The sequence below is a fragment of the Musca vetustissima genome, unplaced genomic scaffold, assembly GCF_032173495.1.
Source record: "Musca vetustissima isolate MV318-11 ecotype Yass unplaced genomic scaffold, APGP_CSIRO_Mvet_v1 utg119917, whole genome shotgun sequence".
Lineage (NCBI taxonomy): Eukaryota > Metazoa > Arthropoda > Insecta > Diptera > Muscidae > Musca > Musca vetustissima.
The window spans coordinates 9,350-31,682 of NW_026884733.1; the positions used below are offsets into that span (position 1 = coordinate 9,350).

General features: G+C 33.3%; 1 protein-coding gene across 1 annotated transcript in view; it reads right to left on the reverse strand.

Moving 5' to 3' along the window:
• Positions 1-2,111: 2,111 nt before the first annotated feature.
• LOC133331717 (glucose dehydrogenase [FAD, quinone]-like) overlaps positions 2,112-22,333 on the reverse strand; it is a 30,833-nt gene continuing 10,611 nt past the window's right edge. Inside the window, exons 2-3 of the mRNA XM_061540094.1 lie at positions 3,555-3,805; positions 2,112-3,493 (exon numbers count right to left, since the gene is read on the reverse strand). Of these exons, the coding sequence (XP_061396078.1) occupies positions 2,112-3,493; positions 3,555-3,805 (1,633 nt within the window). The remainder of the gene's footprint in view (positions 3,494-3,554; positions 3,806-22,333) is intronic.

The following is a 22,333-nucleotide window of genomic DNA, read 5'->3' on the forward strand; positions in this document are numbered from 1 at the left end:
CGGAAATGGGAGAAGAAAGAAATTCCGCAAGGAATTATTTTTGACGATTGGGCTGTATTAAAAACGTATTAAAGCTCGATATCGATTTTTTTATTTTAAATGGACGACCTATAAAATGATTTCCGTTAATTGATGAATTATATGAAGATATATTATTTTATTTTTTCCCGGGGTCCATAGAAGGACCTAATTGCCCAAGAATCTTTGCAAATGTTCTTGCAGTTTGTAGTAACATTGGAGAATTTTTTATAGGGCTCCAACACAATTATTTCTGCGAAGTTTTTCTATATGTATTTTTCAAAGCCCAGCATAGGCGTGGATTTTGTAATATTTTTTCATTTAAAAGAGAGTGTTTTTTTAAAGACCAGTCCGGGCGTGATTTTTATTTAAAATTAATTTTTTTGAAGACCAGAAAATAAACGATTTTATATACGTAGATTGTTTTTAAAAATATTGTTTAAAGACGGCGTGGATAAAAAAATTAAAACAAAACGTAGATTTTTTAAAAAAATATGTTTTCTAATTTGGAAACGTTTTTTTCTTTTTTTTTGTAAATGTTTTCCTAAGGCCAAGATTAAATGGATTTAAAAAAATATTTTTGCTATACTTTACAAGGCGTACTTTTCTTTAACATTTTTGTTTCGGAAGCCCACATCTTACATTTCCTATTTTTTGAAGTCCCCTGTATTTCATTTAATAAATTCTAATTAATATATTTATAATAAAGCATACTTTTAGGCCCATCAACCAATTGTGTGCACAGCGTACTTTTAGGCGTCTTTTATTTAAAGAATATTTTTCCAGGGACCAAGAGTTCGTATAAGCATATATATTTTTCGAGCATCAAAAAAAAAAATAAATAAATAACAGTGAGCGGAGCAGTATAGTCGGACGGGGCCAACCATATGATACCCGATTTTTTCCAGGTCTCAAGAAAGCATGGGTATTTTCCTAAGGTCAAAATGGAATGGATTTTCCAAAAAAAAAAAAAAAATATTTTTCAATTTGTTTCGAAGGCCAACATCCTGAACTTGAAAATTAATATTTTTGAAGGCCCCTGTAAGTAATTTATTTAATTCGGTTGAATACTTTTAGGTCCATCAGCTAATTGTATTGGGGAGCGTACTTTTAGGAGTTTCCTTATTACTTTATTTGAAGAATATTTTTCCAGGAACCAATAGACCGTCGATTTTTTTACATAATGTTTTTTTTTTCAGGTAAAAATATTTTTTTAAATAGACTAGAAAAAAATTTAAAATTTAAAGAATATTTTTTGTGACTACTATGGCGTAAATTTTTTTTAAGAATATTTTTTCGAGGATAACTAAGATATGGACAGCTAAAACGGAGATTTTTAAAGTGTATCTTTTTGAAAACAGTAAGGCGTAGATTTTTTAAAGAATATCTTTTTTGAGGACAGCAAGGCGTAGATTTTTTTAAGGAATATCTTTTTTGAACACAGCAAGGCGTAGATTTTTTAAAGAATATTTATTTTGAAGACATCAATTCGTAGATTTTTTAAAGAATATTTTTTCGAGGACAGCTAAGGCGTAGATTTTTTAAAGAATATTTATTCTAAGGACAATAGGGTGTAGATTGTTTTTGAATCACCCTGTACTTATGTATTTAATATTTTAAAGCATACTTTTAGGTCGCTCACTTAATTGTGGGTAGAAAGTGTACTTTTAGGCCTTATTTTTATTTATTTTTTGTTTAAAATTATTACAAACCAATTTTTTTTTAATTTATTTTCTTCTTCTTTCTTTATTTAACAAAAATCACTTAAAATTTACTTAAAAACAGACTTTGTAATTGACTCAATATATTATTTATATATACAAGTGTGTGTATATACATATTTTAAACTATAACTACTACATAATTATCTTTATCATGTAAAAAAATTATAAGATATCAAAATTATAAAAAATTAAAACAAATTAAAAAATCCTTATAAAAATAATTCTTAAACAACTAGCAAGGTAAGCACTGGTCAACAATTTGTTTAGGCTAGACAATACAAAAAATTTGGTCAAAATAATTTAATTAATTAATGGAAATGTAATGAGGGTTAGTTGGAAATTGCTCTACTACGTGAGGTTTCCATCGCGCTATGACTGTTCATTTAAATCATTGGTGTATGTCCCCCGCGCGTTCAGTAGAGTATCGGTGACATTGTGTAACTCCAAAGGTTCCAAATTCCTCTTCTTACGATATTCGGTGGGACTTAACCAAAGCTCCTTAATCATATCCGCACCCTTTTCCGCAATCATAATGACCGGGGCGTGGATGTTGCCATTTGTTATCGTCGGCATAATACTAGCATCGATGACCCTCAGCCCCGGTACACCATATACTCTCAGTTGAGGATCCACCACAGCCCAAGGATCTGTGGGTGGTCCCATTTTCGCTGTACCCGACATATGATAAATGGTCATGGTATATTGACGTATCGCACAATTCCAATACTCATCTGTGTAGTGGGGTAAATGTTTACAATTCGGTAATTGTTTGGACCAAAAACGAGCACCAAACCTCTTCATTGCCTTAGTTTCTCCCAAGGCGACAGCGGCCTTAACACCTTCCCTCATAACATTCACATCATCCGGATGGGTGAGATAATTGTGATAAAGTAGAGGATAACGTAGCGGATTTTTCGAAGCCAATTTCATAAAGCCTCTACTCTTAGGCCTGAGCATCATGGGGAAGACTCCAAACACATCACGATTACTAACTTCTCCGAACATATAATCATAGAATTCCTGAGTTAAGCCGTGAGCCTCCTTAACCTGGCTACCACCATCTGACATCACCGAGGCTGAGGTCATCATAAAACTAATATCGGGCCAGTCATCACTGGCATTGGCATATTTGGTGTTGATAAAGGCCACTGCTTCCAGGCCCACACTTGAAGTCAAAGGACCATCTTCGGTAATGGCATACCGCAATGCGGTATTTATGTTCACCATACGATTCATAACCACCGATATGGGATAATCGATGAGGAAGGCAATACCTCCGACAGCAATGTGATCTTGTAGATTTTGCCCCACACCAGGGAGGTGATGGACCAAAGGCAGGCCCACTCTTTGCAGTTCATCTGCAGGGCCAATTCCCGACAACATCATCAAATGGGGTGAGCCAATAGCTCCCGCTGAGAGTATTACTTCTCTGGTGGCATAGGCAGTTTGCAGCTTGCCATTGCGTATAAATTGCACTCCTGTGGCTCTTTTCGTTTCCGGGTGAGTCAAAACCTTGGTGACATGGGAAAACAAGGCCACATGAAGATTTTTCCTTAATCTTGCCGGTCGCAGGAAACATTTGGCCGCCGAGGCCCGGGAGCCCCTTCTCATATTGAATTGATAGAAACCAAACCCAGTCTGCTGTTCACCATTTACATCCACAATATCATAGCCCATTTCCTCGCCAGCCTGCAGAAATGCCGGACCCAATGGGGTGTTGTAGGGGGAATCCTGGACAGTCCAAAGGCCACCTGTAACAAAATTATATTTATTATTTAAATTAATTTTTTCTTTATTTCATTCTCTACTAACCCGTTCCATGATATCTTTTATTCTTAGCCAGGTAGGGATTCCTTTGATCCTCCGATTTGCGGAAGTACGGCAAAATCTCCTCATAACTCCAGCCGGGGTTACCAAAAGAAGCCCATTGATCGAAGTCCCGGCGATTGCCTCGTATATACAACATGGTATTCAATACAGAACTGCCACCCAAAACTTTGCCACGGGTCCAACAGCAGCGCTTATCCTTCATGGCCTGGCAGGCGGTGTTTTGGGGCTGGGTTCTGGAAAGAAAGCAGAAAATCGAAACCAAAAATGTAATTTTGACACTAATACAATGATGAAACAACAAAAACTATAACAACAACTTTTATTGAAGGCGTATATTTTTTTTGATAAGGCGTAGATTTTTTAAAGAGAACATTCTCAGGGTCTGAAAAGGCGTAGATTTGTTAAAGAGAACATTCTCAGGGTCTGATAAGGCGTAGATTTTTTAAAGATAACATTTTCAGGGTCTGATAAGGCGTAGATTTTTTAAAGAGAACATTCTCAGGGTCTGATAAGGCGTAGATTTTTTAAAGAGAACATTCTCAGGGTCTGATAAGGCGTAGATTTTTTAAAGAGAACATTCTCAGGGTCTGATAAGGCGTAGATTTGTTAAAGAGAACATTCTCAGGGTCTGATAAGGCGTAGATTTTTTAAAGAGAACATTCTCAGGGTCTGATAAGGCGTAGATTTTTTAAAGAGAACATTCTCAGGGTCTGATAAGGCGTAGATTTTTTAAAAATTATTTTTCAGGAACTTGAATAGGCAAAGCCTTTTAAAGAACATTTTTGTCAGGGACTAGAATAGGCAAAGCCTTTTAAAGAACATTTTTGTCAGGGACTAGAATAGGCGTAGATTTTTTAAAGATTATTTTTCAGGAACTAGAATAGGCATAGATTTTTTAAAGAATATTTTTTCGAGGACAGCTAAGGCGTAGATTTTTTAACGAATATTTTTTTGAGGACAGCTAAGGCGTAGATTTTTTAAAGAATATTTTTTCGAGGACAGCTAAGGCGTAGATTTTTTAAAGAATATTTTTTCGAGGACAGCTAAGGCGTAGATTTTTTAAAGAATATTTTTTCGAGGACAGCTAAGGCGTAGATTTTTTAAAGAATATTTTTTCGAGGACAGCTAAGGCGTAGATTTTTTAAAGAATATTTTTTCGAGGACAGCTAAGGCGTAGATTTTTTAAAGAATATTTTTTCGAGGACAGCTAAGGCGTAGATTTTTTAAAGAATATTTTTTCGAGGACAGCTAAGGCGTAGATTTTTTAAAGAATATTTTTTCGAGGACAGCTAAGGCGTAGATTTTTTAAAGAATATTTTTTCGAGGACAGCTAAGGCGTAGATTTTTTAAAGAATATTTTTTCGAGGACAGCTAAGGCGTAGATTTTTTAAAGAATATTTTTTCGAGGACAGCTAAGGCGTAGATTTTTTAAAGAATATTTTTTCGAGGACAGCTAAGGCGTAGATTTTTTAAAGAATATTTTTTCGAGGACAGCTAAGGCGTAGATTTTTTAAAGAATATTTTTTCGAGGACAGCTAAGGCGTAGATTTTTTAAAGAATATTTTTTCGAGGACAGCTAAGGCGTAGATTTTTTAAAGAATATTTTTTCGAGGACAGCTAAGGCGTAGATTTTTTAAAGAATATTTTTTCGAGGACAGCTAAGGCGTAGATTTTTTAAAGAATATTTTTTCAAAGACCAACAAGGCGTAGATTTTTTAAAGAATGTTTTTTTAGAAGCCATGAAGGTGTAAATTTTTCAAAGAATGTTTTTTAGAAGCCATGAAGGTGTAAATTTGTCAAAGAAAATTTTTATAGAGGCCAATAAGGCGTATATTTTTCAAAGATTATTTTTTCGAGGCCAAGAAGGCGTGGATTTTTCAAAGTTATTTTTCAGATTTCCCTAAAACTTCCATAACCAACTTCGTAGAATATCATTAACAAATTCGTTGTTGTCTCCTCTTTGTCTCTTCAAAATTTCTTTGTAGTCTTGTCATAGCCATTTATGGTCTATTATTATTTTCTAAATATCTCTCCGTCGAGATATTTGTTTATCAAGCTGTCATAATTGCCGAATGGCATCACATTCAAGTCAGTGTTTTTTTGGCTAATTAGCTATGCGAAAATAGTATTTCGCACCGTTGTAAAAAAATTTGCATATTGCTTATGACACAATAACATAGATTATTCAATGGGTCCATGCGCGGAGAAATTAATCAAAGGTTATTGGTTACAAAAAAGAAGAAGAGACGAGAAACACGCGATCACTATTTTCAGTTTGAGTCATTCATTCATTGATAGATCGAGAGATCGTGCTTCTCCAAAGAAATTGGAGATGATAATTACCTATGGATGATAGTTTGTACTTTAGATTTCGAACAAGGTTCAAGGTTCTTCAGATTTTCTTTTTTTCGTTTTCAAAATCCGCACATCTATTTGATAAATTCAAATCAAAATATTTTTAAATAATACACATTAGGATCTGACAAGCTTTCAGAAATTTTTATTTATTAAAAAAAAAAAACAGTTTTCAGGGAACAGAGAAGGCGTAGATTTTTTTAAAAATATTTTTAGGATCTAGCATAGAATTTAATATAACAAAATACTCTTAGGGACTAGCGTAGATTTTTAAAACATTTTTTAGAGGTTTGTAAAGCCTACTTTTTTAAAATATGTTATTAAGAGCGTTTAAAAAATAATTAAAAGGAAAATCTTTTAATATTCACATCATAACCACTCACTTCAAATGCCTTCAATGTTGAACCAATTCCCAATACCTTCCATTATTAGCCAATTTTTACAATTATATTTCAATCATTGCCATTCAACAACTGTTTTATATTCATAATTTTATTTCCCCTCAAAAAAGAAAGGAACAAAAAATATCAGCTGTTGATATCAAATAATCACTTCCATTATTATTTCAAGTCTTGTTTTTTTTTCTTCAATTTCATTTTTTATTGTAATCCTTTTTTTTCGTGGTGCTACCCAAGATTTGTCATACTGACCTACATTTACGGTCAGTCGGAATATGTAAAAAAATAAACGTTATAGTAGCCGGCGAATGGCCTTTACTGGCCATTGATATGAGCAAAAAAATGCTTGTATGTTTCCGTGTGACTGCCTGTAAGCTCCACAGTCCGCTCATATGCAATGTTTCATTTGTAAAAATGTTAAGAAAAAAATTCCATCAAGAAAAAAAATAAACTTGTTATTTTGCACAACGTGTTGGAAATGTTTTTTGTTCCTATTTCTTGCCGTTTGTTTTCATTTTCATTATTGCAGGTTTTTTTCGTGGGGTTTTGAATTTTCGCTCATAGGTTTTAGCGCCAACTTGTTGTAATTGAGTGATTTTGGTTAAATTTTGTAATGAGTCAGGAGAGTTTTTTCTCAGTTTTGTAATTTTAAGATATGTTTTTTAAAAGATCAGGAGAATATAGATTTGTTAAAGACAATTTGTTAAGAACTTCGGAATAGTGTATTAAAAAAAAATAGGGACCCACAGAGAGTGTTTTTTAAATATTTTTTTCAAAGACCACCAGAGTGTAGTTTTACTAAAGAATATTTTTAAGGGGCTATCATAGGCATAGATTTTTTAAGAATATTTTTTCAAAGACCAAGAAGGTGAAGATTTTTAAAAGAGCATTTTTTCAAAGACCAGAAGCGTAGATTTTTTTTTATAGAATTTTTAATGAAAATTTTTTTTCAAAGACCAAAATGCTAGACGTAGATATTTTAAAAAATATGTTTTTAGGAATCAAGAGAACGTAGATTTTTTAAAGAATATTTTTTCTGTGACTACCAGGGCGTAGATTGTTTAAGCAATATTTTTCTTGGAGTCAAAAGGGCCTATATATATTTTTAAGAATACTTTCATGGGACTACTAAGGGCCAGACTTTTTTAAGAATATTTTTCTGGGTCTGCTAAGGCGCATATTTTTCAAAGAATATTTTTCTATGACTACTGAGGCGTAGGCTTGTTAAAGAATATTTTTTCTGGGAATACTAAGGCGTAGATTTTTTAAAGAGTATTTTTTCTGGGACTACTAAGACATACATTTTTCAAGGAATAGTTTTTTTCTGGGATTACTACACTGAACGATACCAAACTCAGTCGGTCTCTGAACGACATTGCTTAAGGAATGCAGTCGGTCACTGAACGACATTGTATTTTTTCTACACCTTCAGTGTTATTTACAGGTGTACTTACTGACCGAAATAGTCAAATAAGAACAATTTCATATAAAATCTGTTATTTCGAATGAAGGTACGTGTAATATGCGGTGCATAAAATATCAAATGCTGCAGTAGTGTTTTACGTATAGCTGGAGGGTCAGCAAATAATATGAAGCGACATTTAAAAGCAAAGCACCCCCATAGATAATCGTGGAGCTGGAAACTACGGGAAATAGGCAAAGGGGGGCCAGAGCAAAAACTGCAGCGCAAACAAGAGTGCTGCCGAATATTTACGGAGTTATGCCATCGACCACCACCCATTAACAAAGTGGAGAAAATATATAGGAAAGTTCTTCGAATCATTGTGAAAGGAAATAATTCTTTACGGATGGCTGAACTGTCAGAACTTTATTGGAATACGCTGCATGCCAATTGAACTGAGTATCCGTTTGAACGATATAAGCCACTGAACGAGGTGAACGACCTAGTTCAAAGACACGGAAATAATTATCACATTTCCAGTATTGAAGACGACTGCGGGAAATTAAATATAATTATTTCTGATTTGTTTTATTATAAGACAACCAACAGAGGTTACAAAGTTGTTTGGCATTTTTCGGTAAACACCGGGAGCTTCATTAAAATTATTAACGTAATTTGTTGCTTAAAATACCCAAATTAACAATGAAAAGTGTGACAAATTAATGATGTTTGAATTTGGTAGTTTTTGTGAAAGTTGTGGGTGGGAATTTTTGGAAATGATAATGAAAAGAAATATTTGATATTATATACGAAGAAGTTTTTTTTAATATCAGACCCAGACAATCAATCAAATATTCCCAATTTATTCTTCTTTATTTCAAACGCCAACCAAATATTACTAACATCTCAATTTCTAGTTTTCTCTCTAAACGTTTTCTGTTTTTATTTGTGGTTCGTGATTTTTTACTTGTAAACCAATTTGTGTACACAACACGTGACGTATTGTCACGTTTTATGGATTATAGCTACTATTTTTTTTCGATTAAATTAAAGAGGGCATCTTTCAAATGGAAGTTTATGTCTTAAATCTTTTGTTTAATACACACAGAAATCTGTAGGCATTTTAGTATTTTTTTAACAGACGAAAATAATAGAAGTTTGTGTCTTAAATCTTTTGTTTAATTCTTCAAAACCGATATTATATTATTTCTCCAATAAAAAAGAAAAATTGCAAGGTTTACTCTAAAAAAATGTTAATAAAAACCAGGGCTAATAATAAAAATCTATGCCTTGAGGTCCACTTTAAAAAAATTATTTTTTAAACCGGACCTCACGTTTAGGCATAGCTCCCATATAAGGGACCCCCCACACTGTGGTACAGGGTATTATGTCTATGTGCATATGTTTGTAACAGGCAAAAGGAAACGAGATAGACACATGGTTCCTCTTGAGAATACGCATAGAATCACTTTCTGAGTCGATTTATGCATGTCCGCTCCCATATATAGTTTCGTCCGATTTTGTGTAAATGGTGCACCAATGCTCAATATCTCATTCGATTTGGACGAAATTTGGCATAGCGTACTGAATTAAGTCTAGAATGATATGTACAAAGTTTCATGAAAATCGGTTCAGATTTAGAAATAGCTCCCATATATCGTTTCGTCCGATTTTCAGTAAATGGTGCACCAATGCCCCAATATATCATTCGATTTGCACGAGATTTGGCACAGCGTACTGAATTAAGTCCAGAATGATGTGTAAAAAGTTTCGTGAAAATCTGTTCAGATTTAGATATAGTTCCCATATATATTTTCGACCGATTTTATTTATATGGTTCACCGATGTCCCTATATATCATTCGAGTAGCATGAAAATTGGCATGGCGTACTGACTTGAGTCTAGAATGATGTGTGCAAAGTTTAGTGAAAATCGGTTCAGATTTAGATACAGCTCCCATATATATTTTCATCCAGATATAGCTCCCATATATATTTTTTAATCCGATTTTATGTAAATGCTACACCAAAGTCCCTATATATCTTTTGATTTGCACGAAATTTTGCACAACGTACTGCATTGAGTCTAGAATAATGTGTACAAAGTTTCGTGAAAATCGGTTCAGATTTAGATATAGCTTACATATATATTTTCGCCCGCTTTTATGTAAATGGTGCACCGAATGATTTAGATATGCCTCTCATATATATTTCGTAGGTGAAAATCGGTTCAAATGAAATTTAGCATAGTTTCCAGAAAGGCATAAATATCTTATATTCAAATTCGTTCAATTTGATGACAATGTTCTTTCGAAAAGGCGGGGTCTGTAAGGGGTATGTTGTTTTTACAATTTATCCCATATATATTTAATTTCTCTTTGTGTATTTTAATTCAAGCTAGTATTTTTCTTTAACCTCATGGCAATGAGTTGCTGTCTTAAGTCTTTTGTTTGTAGTAGTAAACTTGAGTGTATACACCAAGTTTACTAGCACAACAGCGACTTATGACTTGATTAATTCGTGAACAGGATTTCATGTCACATTCCAGGAGAATGTCACATACGAGGATGGGTATTTAAGTCATAATGTTTTTTTTTTTTTTTTTGAGCGGTACAATACGTATTAATCATATTTATTTTATGTTAGTAAGAGTATAAAAACGAGAAAGGTTATTATTGGCATAGTTCTCTAAAGAGATTTTTTTAAAGATTTGTATAATAAAATTATAACTAATTTTTATTAGAACTAATTTTCGAAAATATATCACTTATGTCTTTATAATTGAAATATTCTTGGTAGTTATAATAATGTGGTATTCTATAATTATTGTCTACTTTCCATTCTCAAATAGTCATTAAATCCCAGCCTTCCTAATTATAAACATAAAAGTGTAAAAATACGCATCAAATGGAAAGTGCTATTAGATTGGTAATGTAAGACATTCTGTCTGATGGATGTTGTTCGGTTTTTCGAAAAAAAAAAAACATAAAACAACTTTCTTTCGCTACTTTTTTATTATAGGCTTTGTGTTCAAAAGGCATAATTAATTTATGTTTTTTAGAAAATTACATACGACAAACAATTCTAATAAAAACAATGAGGAACTCTTTCAAACCGGATTTATGATGATCTGAGATAGATTTAACCTCAAACAGAAATCATAAAAATAATTTTATGCTTTAGGATGTTGTAGAATTTAATTACTATGTCACTCATCTTAGAAATAAAATCTAAAGTGGTGGTCTAGAAAGTGTTTAATTTCTTTAAAAACGAAACCAAACAAAAGACTTAAGAAACGAGCGGCATTTGTAGGAAAGAGAAAAACGAAGGAGAGAAATTTGCAATAAAAAGTATCTTAGATAACTGTAGTTAAAAAAACCAGTGAGCGGAGCAGTATAGTCGGACGGGACCGACCATACGATACCTGGTTTTATATTCTGAATCTGGGCAATATTTGCACCCTCTTTACCGATTATAGGTGAACAACTCCACTTTCTAACCCTGGCATATTTTCCAAATCTGGTTTTCCCCAGGCAAATATTTACGCCATAAAATACCAAATTTTTCACTTTTTGTTTTGCTTGATTTGACCCTCGGAATATTGACCTATCATCATCTAAACAGCCGTTCTATGTATTTGGTTAGATCCCCTTCACCGTAGAGGTACTAGAAAATCTGACAAAATAAAAGTTTTCGGTTCATTACACTCCCTGACTATCATCAACTTCATTTACAATATCAACGCGATCAGCGCAACACTTCTGACCTCTAGTGAAGTAATAGTAATACTAACCACACATAGTCACCTTTAAATATTTACATATAACTCCCACATCAGAGTACATACAGCCATAAAATTGGCATCAATTTGAAGGTCGACAACTCCTCTTGGATACACTATCAACTTCTCGGGTATACGCCCCATAATAGAAATTTTACCATTTTGCCAGACAAAAGTCAGGGTCCATTTTACCCGCTAAATATTGACCGATCTTCTTCTTCAAAGTAGTCATGCTTATTCCTTGGACAAACCCCTTTCTATGTGTAAAATTTCGTGATGTTCGGGTCATAACTGTGGCCTGTAGAGCGACCAGAAAATCAGACAATAATAAAGTTTTTGGTCCATTTCATCCCCAAAATATTAACCGATCTTTACCAAAAACAATAGGGGTGTTCATTAGCCAGAACCCATCCTACATGTACAATTTCGTGAAGATTGGCCCATAAATGTGACCTGTATCGTGTTTACAAATTATAGTGGACAGACGGACGGACGGACATGTGTGTCCATGTCTAGATCAACTCAGCTAGTCGATTGGTATATATTGATCTATGACCAATATTTCGCGGCGTTACAAACTCTTGGGTCTGCATAAAGCTATAATACCCTGACTAGCAACGGACACAGGATTTCATTTTGGGGGGAGGCGGTCCCGGTAGTACAAAATGAAAAATTCGCTGTTGCAAACAAAAATTTACTGTGAAAAAAAATCATTTCGTACGTCCCTGACCCTGACAACATAGTTGTGTAGGGTATAATAAGCATAACAAAATATTCATTTAAAAACCAGTAAGGAAAGTAGTAAAGTCGGACGGTGCCGACTATATGATACCCTTCACCACTTTGAGTATACTCAACCGATGAATTTTAAAAGACGTCGCATTTTTGAAGGACCAGTAAAATGAATGAAAGATCCATAAACATGTCATTCTGCACCCTATACTAAATTTTTCAGTTGGTCAGATATATATCTGATCGTATATCTAAGTCTGAACCGATTTCAACGAGACTTGTCAGAGATTAATTTATATTAACTTCATTGTACAAAATTGTGTGACAGCTGGACAAACTTAGGGTCTTTAGTGCACAATTTACATAAAATCGAAAGAAAAACTATATAGAAGCTATATCTAAATCTGAACCGATTTCCACGAAATTTAGCTCACATCATTCTTGACGACAAGCCAAATTTTGTGCAAATCGAAATATATATATATATATATATATATTGACTTTGCTGCACCATTTATATTAACTCGGAGGAAAATATATATGGGAGCTATATCTAAATCTGACCCGATTTTCTCGAAACTTAACATACATCATTCTGGACCTAATTCTGTACCCTATGCCAAATTTCGTGCAAATCGAAAGATATTTAGGGACTTGGAAGCCTCATTTACTTTAGATCGGATGGAAATATATATGGGAGCTATATATAAATCTGAACCGATTTTCTCGAAACTTGGCACTCTTCGTTCTGAACCTAATTCAGTACTCTATGTCAAAATTCGTTCAAATCGAAATATATATATAGGGACTTTGGTGCACCATTTACCTTAAATCGGACGAAACTATATATGGGAGCTATATCTAAATCTGAACCTATTTTCTCGAAACTTGGCACACATCATTCTTGACCTAATTCAGTACTCTATGCCAAATTTCGTGCAAATCGAAAGATATAAAGGGGCTTTGGTGCACCATTTACATAAAATCGGACAAAGCTATATATGGGAGCTATATCTAAATCTGAACCGATTTTCTTGAAACTTGGCACACTTCGTTCTGGACCTAATTCAGTACTCCATGCCAAATTTCGTGCAAATTGAAAGATATATAATTACTTTAGTGCACCATTTACATAAAATCGGACGAAAATATATATGGGAGTTATATCTAAATCTGAACCGATTTTCTTGAGACTTGGCACACTTCGTTCTGGATCTAATTCAGTACCCTATGCCAAATTTCGTGCATCATTTACCTTAAATCGGACGAAAATATATATGGGAGCTATATCTAAATCTAGACCGATTTTTCCCAATTTCAATAGGGTTCGTCCTTAGTCTAAATAAGTGACTTGAGCCAAATTTAATACAAATCGGATCATAAGTGCGACCTGCACTTTGTTTACAATTTAACAGACAGACGGACATGCATAAATCGACTTAGAAAGTGATTCTATGCATATTCTCAAAAGGAACCATGTGTCTATCTCGTTTCCTTTTGTCTGTTACAATCATATGCACGAAGACATAATACCCTGTACCACGGTGTGGTGAAGTGTATAAGAATCCATGCCTTAGAATCAGCTTAAAAATATTTTTAATAAAATCCATGCTTGAAGTTGGACTATAAAAATATTAAAAATAAAATTGAAGCCTTAAGGACCGATCTAAAATATTTTTAATAATTTTTGTAATTTTTTCCACACGAGCCATATGAGAAATATTTTTCCTCGTAGCGTAGATTTTTTCCAATATGCTTACCTCTCCAACAATAGAAGAAGGCAACAAATATTTTTCCACGCCAGCAATTGTCGTCAATTTTTCTCACCAACATTAGCGCAGATTTTTGAAAAATATTTTTGACATTTTTTAAATAAATTTTTTAATAGATAAATTAAATAATATTCCTGGATTTTTATTAATAAAATATTTTTTATATGCTCGAAAAAAATATATTTCTTTTAAAATATCAACTCCTTAGAAATGATTTTAAAAATGTCCCCACTATTCTTAAAAATATAATCGTTGTAATTTCCGATTTTATTTTTCCTCATTCATTTTATTTTTTTCCTAAATCCATACCGCCAAAACACCACATTCAATTACGTATTTGGCCTTCAAGTCTCTAAACAAACTAGAATGATTTAAAAAATTGGCCTTGAAGGCCAGCTTGGCAATAAACGCAAAATCATTGCCAAGGGTATTAAGAATCAAATGATTGTGTGTAATGTTTATTTCTTCAACACGTAATTGTTTTGGGCAATTAGCCAGTCAACTACCAAGCCAAACATATCAAATAATTTCAGAATAGAGGCAAGATATTTCAGTTCTTTTAAGAAAAAAAAAACAGCGACTTGTAAACATTAAATAATTGTTGGCTAAGAAATTGCTGATGTTTTTCAAGTGGAAATATTTAAGTGTAGTTAAATTGTTGCTTAAAGAATTTTTTCGTAATTATTATTTTTTTTAATTTCAGAATAGAGAAATTAAAAAAAATGGTATATCTATAAGCGTGGATTTTTTGAAAATATTTTGTATAGATCCTAAAATAGGCGTGGATTTTTTATAACCTACAAAACTATATTGTCAGGATATTATAGCTTTGTGCAGCTCCAAAAGTTTGTAACGCAGCGAAATATTGGTCCTAGACCCACCTTTAAGTATACCGATCGTCCTATATCTCGACTAGCTGGGTCGATCTAGACATGTGTGTCCGTCCGTCTGTCTGTCCATTATAATTTGTAAACATGTTAGTTATAGAGCAATCTTCCCGAAAATTTTAGCATGTAGGATGGGTTCGACCCAATGAAGACCCCTAATGTTTTTGGTAAAGATCGGTTAATATTTAGGGGATGAAATGAACCAAATACTTAATTTTTGTCGGTTTTTCTGGTCACTCTAGAATTTGTACAGAGAGAAGGGGATCGGCCAAAGAATAAGCACGCCTGTTTTGATAAAGACCAGTCAATATTTAGCGGGTCAAATGGACCCTGACTTTTGTGTGAAAAATGACAAAATTTGTATTCTTTCCCTGAAGGAAAGGAATCGAGATAGACTCATGGTTCCATTTGAGAATATGCATAGAATCACTTTCTGAGTCGATTTACGTATGTCCGTCCGTCCGCCTGTCCGTCCATGTATTTTTGTTAACAAAATAAGGTCGCATTTATAATCCGATTTGGATGAAATTTGGCACAAGTCACTTCTTTGGCCCAAGGACGAACCCTATTAAAATTCAAGAAAATCGATTCAGATTTAAATATAGCTCCCATGTATATTTTGGTCCGATTTTATGTAAATAGTACATCAAAGTCCCTATATATCCTTCGATTTGCACGAAATTTGGCATAGTGTACTGAATTGAATTTACAATGTCGTGTGCCAAGTTTCGAGAAAATCGGTTCAGATTTTGATATAGCTCCCACATATATTTTCGTCCGATTTAATGTAAATAGTGGAAAAAACCCCTATATATCTTTCGATGTGCACGAAATTTGGCATAGGGTACTGAATTAAGTCTAGAACGATGTGTGTTAAATTTCGTGAAAATCGGTTCAAATTTATATATAGCTCCCATATATATTTTCGTCCGATTTTAGATAAATGGTGTACCAAAGCCCCTACATATCTTTCGATTTGCACGAAATTTGGCATAGCGTACTGAATTGGGTCTAGAATGATGTGTGCTAAGTTTCGTGAAAATCGGTTCAGAGTTAGATACAGCTCCCATATATATTTTCGTCCGATTTTAGGTAAATAGTGAACCAAAGTCCCTTTATATCCTTCGATTTGCACGAAATTTGGCATATGGTACTGAATTGAGCCTAGAACGATGTGTGTTAAATTTCTTGAAAATCGGTTCAGATTTCGATATAGCTCCCATATATATTTTCGTCCGATTTTAGGTAAATAGTGCAATAAAGTCTCTTTATATTCTTTGATTTGCACGAAATTTGGCATAGGGTACAGAATTTAGTCTAGAACGATGAGTGGTAAGTTTCGGGAAAATCGGTACAGATTTCGAAATAGCTCCCATATATATAGTTTCGTCCGATTTTAGGTAAAAAGTGCACCAAACCCCCTTTATATCCTTCGATTTGCACGAAATTTGGCATAGGGTACTGAATTGAGTCATGAATGATGAGCGGTAAGTTTCGGAAAAATCCCAAATCTGCACCGATTTTTCCGAATCTTACCGCTCATCATTCTTGACTCAATTCAGTACGCTATTCCAAAATTTCGTGCAAATCGAATGATATAAAGAGACTTTGTTACTCCCATATATATTTTCGTCCGATTTTATGTAAATGATGCACCAAAGTCCCTATGTAACACAACGTATCAAATTGAGACTTGAATGACATTATTGCGTTTTGTTTGAAATTGCTGCAGATGCAGCCATAGCTTCCATATGTAATTCGAACGGCTGTCTGATTGAGATTAAATTTTTGACAGTGCTGCGTAACAAAATTTGTCCCATGGACGACGCAGACGACTCTAAATCTGCCCGAATGAATTTAAATTTAGCCGAAAGACATGAGTATGTTCCTTCGAGGGAACATTGTAAGGATACATATGTAAAATATACCCAAAGTAGTGAAGGGTATCATGTCAGTCGGCCCTGTCCGTTTTTAATGTACTAGAATCGCATTTCTTACAATACTCCATCGAAAACCATTATGACTGTAATTAAATTTTGATTTATATGTTTAATTGTTTTTAACTCTCCAAAAGACTTAAGACACAAACATTTTTATTAATTTGTCTCTTTAGAGACGTATAGCCTAACAAAAGACTTAAGACAGAAACTCGTGCCAATGAAAGCTATGTGGGAAGTCATCGTGTTTTTTCGTCTCTCTATCCCTTTTTTAATAACTTCATCACTTTGTGGTCTTTAACATTATTTTTTTTTTCGTTATTAATGTCAAATGCAAGACAATAAAAAAGAAGAAGCACAGAGGTAAGCTTTACATTCCGTGTGGTATATTTTATTTTTTTTTCTCAATGACTGGAAGTCAAATCACATTTTCAAACCAATTATTGTCGAACCATCAATCATGTTGGTTAAACAAAAGTAAATAAATACATACATACTGATATCTATAGAGATATATATTGTCTTTGAGCCAGGTCATAGTAGTTAGCATGTTGTTGTTTTTTTTTCAATTTTGGTATTTGTTGTTATTTTTTGTTTGGTGCACTGCGTTTGGCTATGGCTTTTGCCTTACCTCGTCTGTGGCCAAGGCTATTAACGGATATGGTAAATAAGTTTTTGGCTACCAAAACAAAAAGTACTGTCGGTATGTAGAGGTATGTATGTAAATAGCGTATGCGACTATGTGACGCGTTAATAGAAGAAATGCCAAAATGAAATACTTGAGGCTTCACTTAACAGCTTAGCCTTCAGTGAATGTGTGTTGGCTGGCTGACTGGCCGGTGTTGGCCAATGGTAATTTGAACAAAAATGTGTGTTTACCCTCAAGTATTGCATTAATGCTAAATAAAGACATGAAAAATAGAAAACAAATACACAAAAATGTGTAAAGGTAGGAAGGCAGAAAAATAAAATAATAGAAAAATATTTTATTTCGATTTCAATAAAAAATTACAAAAAAACCTACAAGACAAACGAAAGTTCTTTTGTCTTAGCTCCCTCATTATCAATTTGCCAAATATAAAAAAAAAATATTTTTTTACAAAAACCTGTCAAAACAAAGCCATAAATGCACTTGACAAGGTGTTGAAGGAGTCCCCCAAAAAAAAAAAAAAAAAATGGCTGGTTTAGCAATAATTTTTGAGATAAAATCTTAGCGAAAAATAGTAGTCATAAATTAATAGATTTGATTAATGAGTTTTGATAAATTATGCACAAGACATTTTTGTTTATTTTTCGGTATGTCTTTGATGGATAACGAAGAGAGATAAGCAACCATAAATTAAATAACGATTAAAGGGTGTTGTCATTATGTCATAAATTGTGTTACTGGTCGCAGTATAACGTGGCAAAGAAAAATAGAAAATATATCTTAGTAGATGCGTAAAAATATTAAAAAAATTAAAAAAATAATAAAAAAATAATAAAATTTTTTTTTAGAGTAGGAAAAATATTTTTTAAAAAATCCACGCCTAATGTAGAGTAGGAAAAATATTTTTTAAAAAATCCACTCCTAATGTAGAGTAGGAAAAATATTTTTTAAAAAATCCACTCCTAATGTAGAGTAGAAAAAATATTTTTTGAAAAAATCCACGCCTAATGTAGAGTAGGAAAAATATTTTTTTAAAAAATCCACGTCTAATGTAGAGTAGGAAAAATATTTTTTAAAAAATCCACGCCTAATGTAGAGTAGGAAAAATATTTTTTAAAAAAAAATACGCCTAATGTAGAGTAGGAAACATATTTTTTAAAAAATTTACGCCTAATGTAGAGTAGGAAAAATTTTTTTTTTAAAAATCCACGCCTAATGTAGAGTAGGAAAAATATTTTTTAAAAAATCCACGCCTAATATAGAGTAGGAAAAATATTTTTTAAAAAATCCACGCCTAATGTAGAGTAGGAAAAATATTTTTTAAAAAAATCCACGCCTAATGTAGAGTAGGAAAAATATTTTTTAAAAAATCCACGCCTAATGTAGAGTAGGAAAAATATTTTTTAAAAAATGTAGAGTAGGAAAAATATTTTTTAAAAAATCCACGCCTAATGTAGAGTAGGAAACATATTTTTTAAAAAATCCACGCCTAATGTAGAGTAAGAAAAATATTTTTTAATAAATCCACGCCTAATGTAGAGTAGGAAAAATGTTTTTTAAAAAATCCACGCCTATGGAAAAAATATTTTTTAAAACATCCACGCCTATGGAAAACTTTTTTTTTAATTTAAATTAAAAAAAATCCACGCTTAATGTAGAGTGGGAAAAATAAAAAAATCCACAGCGATGGAAGATGAGGGAAAAAAAAACAGTAAGGAAAGTAGTAAAGTCGGACTGGGCCGACTATATGATACCCTTCACCACTTGGGTATATTGTACATATGTATTCTTACAATTGTATGTCAATGTTCCTTCGAAGGAACATACTCATGTCATTCTGCAACCTTTGATTAATTTAATTTCATTCAGGCAAATTTAAAGTCGTCTGCGTACCATGAGACAAATTTATGGAAAACGATTGCTATAAATCGATTTAAGCTATTCGGTACGCCGCATTGTTAAAAATTTAATCTCAATCAGACACTCGTTCGTTATACATATGGAAGCTATGGCTGCATCTGCACCAATTAAAAAAAAACCCAATTCGTTCGAGTCTCAATTTGATACGTTGTGCACAATTTCGTATTAATCGGACAAACATTAGAAGTTTGGTGTACCATTTATGTAAAATCACTCTAGACTTCATTCAGTGCGGTATGCCAAATTTCGTGCAAATCAAAGGTGCACCATTTACATAAAATCGGACGAAAATATATATGGGAGCTATATAGAAATCTGAACCGATTTTCCCGAAACTTAACACACATCATTCTAGACCTAATTCATTACGCTGTGCCAAATTTCGTGCAAATCGAAATATATATATAAAGACTTTGGTGCACCATTTATCTTAAATCGGACGAAAATATATATGGGAGCTATATCTAAATCGGAACCGATTTTCACGAAACTTAGCACACATCATTCTAGATTTAATTCAGTACGCTGTGCCAAATTTCGTGCAGATCGAAAGCTATTTAGGGACTTTGGTGCCCCATTTATCTAAAATCGGACGAACATATATATGGGAGCTATATCTAAATCTGAACCGATTTTCAGGAAACTTAGCACACATCACTCTAGACTTAATTCAGTACGCTATGCCAGATTTCGTGCAAATCGAAGTATATACAGGGACTTTTGTGCACTATTTACCTAAAATCGGAGGAAAATATAGGGTTCGTCCTTCGACCAAATAAGTGACCTATGCCAAATTTCATCCACATCGGATCATAAATGCGACCTGTACTTTGTTCACAGAAATACATGGACGGACGGACATGCATAAATCGACTTAAAAGTGATTCTATGCGTATTCTCAAAAGGAACCATGTGTCTATCTCGTTTCCTTTTGCCTGTTACAAGCATATGCACAAAGACATAATACCCTGTACCACAGTGTGGTGAAGGGTATAAAAATCCATGCCTGTCTATGGACCATGAAAACTTAAAAAAAATCCTCGCCGGTCTATGGACCATGAAATTTTTTTTTTTAAAAATTCCCTCTTAACTATGGACCATGAAAACATATTTTAAACCAGTGAGCGGAGCAGTATAGTCGGACGGGGCCGACCATACAATACCCTGCACAACTACCGCGGAACTCTAACATTTTGCGGATGTTTATTCAGAGTTGGGGTAATAGTTCGTGATATTTGCCGGCTCTTGCCCGATTAAAGGTCAACAGCACCTCTTCCTTACATTTTCGAATATTCAGTATACGCCTTCTAATAACTTATCCAGATTCCCTTCACGGTGGGTTGTATTGTGATGTTCGGATTATTTTCGACTCGAAAACACACAAGAAATTAAGTTTTCGGTCCACTGCATCCCAAAATTTTAATCTGATCATCACCGAAAATTATAGACGTTGTCCTTGACCACACCTGGATACTCATGGAAAATTTCAAAGCTATCAACGCTATATTTTCGCCCTCTAGGGTGGCAATGGGTTACTAAATAATATATGAATACGTATGCACTTGTAAATATTTGCGTGTAACTCCCACATCTCAGTAGAACACATCACTATAGTGGAAGTGATGCAAATGTGGTATAGGTTGGTAATGTGGTATAGTCACTTTTTTTCTAAACTGAAAATTTTAGAATAACTGAAACATGTTCAATAGTTTGCTGTTCTCAAAAAAATAAGATAGCAATGACCTGTTTAATTTATTTAAATCACGTTGAGAATCAGTACCAAAAATAAAATTTTTCATGAAATTGACTTTTTTCGGTTGAAGTTTAAAAATAATTTTTTGTTTTACGGATGTTCTTTAATCGTTATTACTACAGCATTAAAATAATCAGTATGAACTAAAAATCAAATAATATGCGCGATTGCACCACATAATCACCAATTTGGAAAAAACTAGACATTTCTTCAGTAAACACAAGTGTAGGTAATGTGGTATACCTTGATTCTGCATGAAAAAAGGCCAGCACTAGACAAAATCTCATTACTATGTGAAACATTTGTACTCTACGAGAGTCTACCATGAATCACAAGGATGAAAAACAAAGGCTATGAGTTTTAACAACTTCTCCATACAAAAATTAAATATTGCCATGTGTAGACATTATTATATAATAAAAGTTAAAGTTGCACTCAACGTATCAGTTAAAAATCTTAACAGACATAAATCTCGAGCTAATTCGCATTCATTAAAAACAATAAATTATATAAGATATCAATTGGAAGTGAAAATTATACTATACCACATTAACATCATGTGGTATACCACATTACCTGCACTTTTTTTAAAATCACTTTTTATGGGATTTCAAATATTTTCTCAAATATCTCTTAAATTGTTAGAATAATATTATTTTCAAATTGATACATGGAAAGACAACACATGTAGCATGTTAAGTGCAAAATTTCAATTTAATCCGATAAAAAATAAAAATTTGGCAATGTAAAAACAAATGGGTATACCACATTTGCATCACCTCCTATATTGGGTATCAACTCCTCGGGTCTATATCTTTCAGGCGTAAATGAATACGCCATAAAACACAATTTTTGTAATTTTTCACACAAAATTCAGGGTCCATTTGACGCGCTAAATATTGACCGATCTTTATCAAAACAGGCATGCTTATTCTTTGGCCCGATCCCCTCCTCTATGTATGGGATCCCCTCGCGATGTTTGAGCCATAATTGCGGTCTCTGGAGCGACCACAAAATCAGAAAAAAAGTTTTTGGTCCATTTCATCCCCTAACTATTAACCGATCTTTTGCCAAAAGCAATGGGGATCTTCATTGGCCAGAACCCATCCTACATGCAAAATTTCGTGAAGATTGGTCTATAACATTGGACTGCAACTTGATTACAAATTATAATGG